This window comes from Tupaia chinensis, unplaced genomic scaffold (genome assembly GCF_000334495.1).
Source record: "Tupaia chinensis unplaced genomic scaffold, TupChi_1.0 Scaffold000335_1, whole genome shotgun sequence".
In the NCBI taxonomy this organism is placed as follows: domain Eukaryota; kingdom Metazoa; phylum Chordata; class Mammalia; order Scandentia; family Tupaiidae; genus Tupaia; species Tupaia belangeri.
Genome location: NW_006159829.1, coordinates 4,262,288 through 4,267,315, shown reverse-complemented (window position 1 = coordinate 4,267,315; position 5,028 = coordinate 4,262,288). Strand labels below are relative to the sequence as shown.

The window sequence follows — 5,028 nt, the reverse complement described above, 5'->3', positions numbered from 1 at the left end:
GAACCACCCCTGCCCACACACTCCGTCCACACAACACTGAGCTGTGATGTTGTGCTCAGACCCACCCCTGCCCACACACTCCGTCCACACAGCACTGTGAGCTGCGGTGCTGTGCTCAGAAGAATGATAACATCTACTCACTAGGAGAACGCTGGGCTGGCCTGTGCCGTGGTGGCTAAGGTCAACTGTGTGGTTCACGACCCAGACCCCGTAGCTGAAAACCACTGTGAGCTGCGGTGCTGTGCTCGGAACCACACAGTCCCTCCACACAGCACTGAGCTGCGGTGCTGTGCTTGGAACCACCCCTGCCCACACACTCCGTCCATACAGCATGGTGAGCTGCAGTGCTGTGCTTGGAACCACCCCTGCCCACTCACTCCGTCCACACAGCACTGTGAGCTGCGGTGCTGTGTTCAGAACCACCCCTGACCACCCACTCCCTCCACATTGTGCCAGCTCCCATGCACACACTCATTCCCATGTACACAGCCTCGTTCAGAAATGTGTGCAAGTGATCACCACAATAAACAGACACTCCCCCAAACGCAGGCTTAAATACACACGTGGGGGGCCTCAGGATGTTCGCAGAAAACATGCATCTTGAAAAGTCCATGCATGGAACCAGAGAAACTTTGTATGAAAGTAAACTGATACTAACTTCTTACATGTCTGAATGGGATCTACTTCGAGCTACTAAGAGGGGTAAGACGTCAGTTTGCAAAGAGCCCCTATCAGAACAACATGGATTCTGTTAAAATTGAAGCAAGAACAAACACTGCAATTATGGCGAAGTTTGGCTGGAAAAATAGTGAAATCACAGATGCCTTACACAAAGTTTATATGGACTATGCCCCAAAGAATCCACAGTTTACACTGAATAAGTTAGGAAGGGACAAGATGATGTTGAGGATGCCTGAAGTGACATCCCTATAATTTGTAAGGAACAAAATTAATCTTGTTTGTGCTTTAACAGAAGAGGACCGATGGTTAAGAGCAGAAACAGTAGCTGTTCAACTTGTGCAGTTCCGACCGAAAATTACACTAGAGCAAACTGTTTGCTCAGTGAGTGCCAGCCCTGTTGCCTCCAGACAAGAGCAGAGATTTCAAAGGAAAATTCAAATAAGTGGGCTCAATCTCCGGAAGCATCTCCGTGAAGAATCGTCACAAGACATGACACCTGGCATGACCAGTGGGATCCTGAAGACAAAGCACAATCGAAGCAATGGCTACCCAGTGGTGGCATGGCCCAGTAAAGCCAAAGTGGGCCTGGCAAGAGCAGAGGGCGAGGTGACTGTTTTTGGGGGAATGCTCAAGACATTTCACTTGTTGACTTTCTGAGAGGCCGAAGAATAACATCTACTCACTAGGAGAACGCTGGGCTGGCCTGTGCCGTGGTGGCTAAGGCCAACCGTGCAGTTCACGACCCAGACCCTGTAGCTGAAAACACACACCAGGTGCATGTGCATGCACACCCAGAATCCCAAGGAGGGAGAAATGGAGGACAAGGGATTGCAGTGTGACCATGCTCCATGGGGGTGCTTTCTCACCTTCCCTCTCCCTGTCTCTCTCTGGGGAGCACATGCATCCTCCAGTAAATAATACTAAAACAAAACAAAACAACTTGTTTTGAGAAGTTAGCCACAGCAGAAACGCTGCTGAGAAAGAGTCCTTCGCCATGACAACGCTGCAGCTCAGCCCTCTCACCAAACGAGGCCGAGGCTGGGAGAGTTTCAAAGCGAAATCATTAGGGGTGCACCACGCAGTCCTCATTTGGGGCTTTTGACTTTGTTTTGTTTCCTAATCTTAGAAAATCTTTAGAGGGGACCCATTTTTCTTCAGTTAATAATTTCTAAAAGACTGCATCGACATAACGCAATTTCTAGGTGGACTAAATGGCTGTTACTGCATACAAAAATATTCCAGATTGATGGAGTTTATGTGGAGAAATAGTTTACATTTTTAATTTTATCTTTTCAAAAAATTATTTACCTTTATATATTTATTCAATTATTTATCTATTTTAATTTGACCAGAGAGGGACAGAGTAAGAGAGAGAGAGAGAGAGAGCAAGAGAGAGAAAGCAAGTCGTCACATCTGGGACTCAAACCACGGTTGCCATGTGGGAGTCCAGCACTCTTAACACCACGCCACCTGCCAGCCCCAATTTTATCTTTTAATTCCATTTTCCATTACTTTTTGAAGTCCACTCATATACATGAACGTTCGCTCAGGCCCCTGTCTACTCCATTACAAACACACACACCAACAGATGTATCAGTACACTCACAGAAGCACAGACTCACTCCCACACAAGCAACCAAATGTACACACCCACCGTCTCTCCTACGTACACGTGAGCCCACAAGCACCTCCTCCCAAGTGTTTACACTTCCCTGTGTCCCCAAAGCACTTTCCCTGAGCTTTTATCAAGCTGAAATGGGGTAATAGATAAACAGATTCAACACACTGGGTGGTAGAAACATGCAGTCATGAGTAGACACATCGCTGCTCTCAGGAAGCTTGCAATCTCACAAGATAGATAAAACGGTACCAAGGATAACCTAATATGAAACAGAATGTGAAGGAACCATCCAAGAAATTGAAAAAACACCACAGATATTCAGACTAGAGAGGCGTCACTCCCTTGGGAGAATATTTGAACTCATGTCTAAGTTAAGATTGTGCAGGTTTGAATGAAGTATCTCTCAGCTTCGTTTTTAAGCAATCACTGTTTTTGCCACGCTGTTTGCAGGCTATCTCTTCTATGCATTACGTTTTCTCTCATAACCTCCATTGAATCCTGCTAAGTCGTAGGGTCTGTAGGCCATTTTTATTGTCAAAATTACGGTCAGGAGCTACGTAAGGACAGTTTGCTTGGCGATGGACCACATGTGCCACGGTGGGGCAACAGGCTGGAGCGTGGACATCGCAGAGGTGCATGGGAGCTCTAGCATCCGAGTTTGTGGAGGCCACTGTCAGATACTCCCACAATGACAAAGTCGCCTAACGACACCTTTCTCAGGATGTCCTCCCGTCATCGAGCAGCACACCCTGTGCTATGCCTGGCCAACACTCTGCTGTCATCTGATACTTTTATGCTTTAAGCTTTCCTATTGATGCTTATTTCATATATTTTGTTTTATTGACTAAAATGACTAGAACTAGGACACACATATTTAACAAAATGCCTTTCATGTAGGAGAAATATTACAGGGATGAATGACTAAATCATTCATTAATAATTAATAAATAAGAAAATGGGTGATCCCAAAAGGAGGCTGTCAGGGATCCATTTCTCAAGCTTCACGTTACCAAGTGGCAGCTACCATTGCTCCACATGCTTCTCCCCAGCCTGGGCTCATTAGAACGGAGCATGTGACCAGGCTGGTGGGTTTGCTTCAGGCCTTTCGTGCTCTGTCTTATCTGTCTGCCCACAGGGGCGTGAGCCTCCTGGCCTGCTTGCCACTGCGTGGTGAGTGAAGTGGGGCAGGCTGCACCCCTGGAAGGAAAGGTGCGCTGTCAGTCCAGAGTGCTGAGTCCAGGCAGGTCACTCCACGTGAGAGCTGGTCAGTTAGCAGCCATTTTTAGCTGCAGCTCAAAGCCACTTTATCCAGCGGTAAAGCTCAGTGTTCTAGCCTCAGTAAGGAAGAGGAGAAGGGCATTTTGTATGACACCCCTGGAACTTGAGCACTGGAGTTTAAAAAGAAAGAAAGTCGGAGGAGACTGATTCAATTTTCTGAGCAGAAGCATCATTTAACAAAAGTGTCAAGTATGAAAACCTCTTACACATATGAAAGATGATAAGATGCCGAACTTGAGACTGACCCACGCTGCAGGGAGAGGGGAAGGAACCACACACGCTCACTGTGTGCTCCTCTGCCCAGCTCCGCCCAGTCCCCGCAGTCCGGGAGGCACATCTCCTCCAGGGTCCCACTCACCTTTGGGACCTATTGGTCCAGAGGGTCCTTCCACACCGCCCTGCCCAGGCCGGCCTGGCTCTCCCATGGGGCCTGCGTGGCCTGGAAGTCCATCTTTTCCGGGGGGCCCTGGGGGCCCAGGTTTGCCTTGAGATGCCTTCATGTGTGCTGGGGGCATCTGGGCCAGGAGGTAGGCAAGTCTGTCTGTGTAGCAGGAAAAACAGAGATACTTAATGAAGGGAGAGAGAGTGAAGGATAGGGTGGCAGCTCGCTGTAAACCCAAATCCAAGGGAGCAACAGCAACCACAGTGACGATGACAGAATCTCCACCCATGACACACTACATGGCACATGCATTGCACCTGTCCGTGCACCTTCAGCCTGGGCCAGCCACAGAGCGAGGCAATCAGTGATGCCCTCTGCCTGGGCTGGGATCCCAGAGCACCCCCGCCAGCCAGGTGGCCTTGGAAAAGCTTGCACTCTCTCAACCTTGGCCTCCCTTCCACACATGAGGCAGGGAAATACCACCTGCCCTTTGGGGCTTGCACGAGGATGCAGTAAGGAGATGGTAAGTGGCCGGTAGTAGCTGGAGGTGCCCGGTAGGCTCTGGCGCTGTCGCAGTGTCAGGCTGACTGCAGCAACAGCAGTGCTGGCAGCACCAGTGGTTGGGATTACCAGTCGGAGACACGGAGGTCAGGCGGCGGGTGGAGCTAAGTAGGTTACACGAAGTTACTTAATGGCTTCCCCTCACAGTATCAAATTCCTCATCTGTAAGCCGAATGGCTGGATAGGACGATAGTGAAAGATCCGTACACATCTAAACTGTTAGTGACAGAATCGATTCCAAAGCCTAGAGGTCCAGCCACCGGCCTGCTGTGCCTTCCACGGTGCAGAGAATGGCGCGCCCATCGACGGCTGCTAAGAGCCATCTATTGCCCGGCAGTGGCAGACAGTCAGATCCAAACCTTCCACCTTGTAGATGCTGTGACTGAGACAAAGGCCCGAGGCCACTCCAGGACCCCGCGTTCTGTTAGTAAAACCATGGGAGAGTCAGCGTCTCCTCCCCACCTGGCTGCTCCCCACCTGGCTCCCATGGCGGGGCCACCCCCCC

General features: G+C 49.7%; 1 protein-coding gene across 1 annotated transcript in view; it reads right to left on the bottom strand.

Moving 5' to 3' along the window:
- COL22A1 (collagen type XXII alpha 1 chain) overlaps positions 1-5,028 on the bottom strand; it is a 272,600-nt gene that overhangs the window by 5,307 nt on the left and 262,265 nt on the right. The window contains exon 62 of the mRNA XM_027773278.1: positions 3,939-4,121. Coding sequence (XP_027629079.1) covers positions 3,939-4,121 — 183 coding nt within the window. The remainder of the gene's footprint in view (positions 1-3,938; positions 4,122-5,028) is intronic.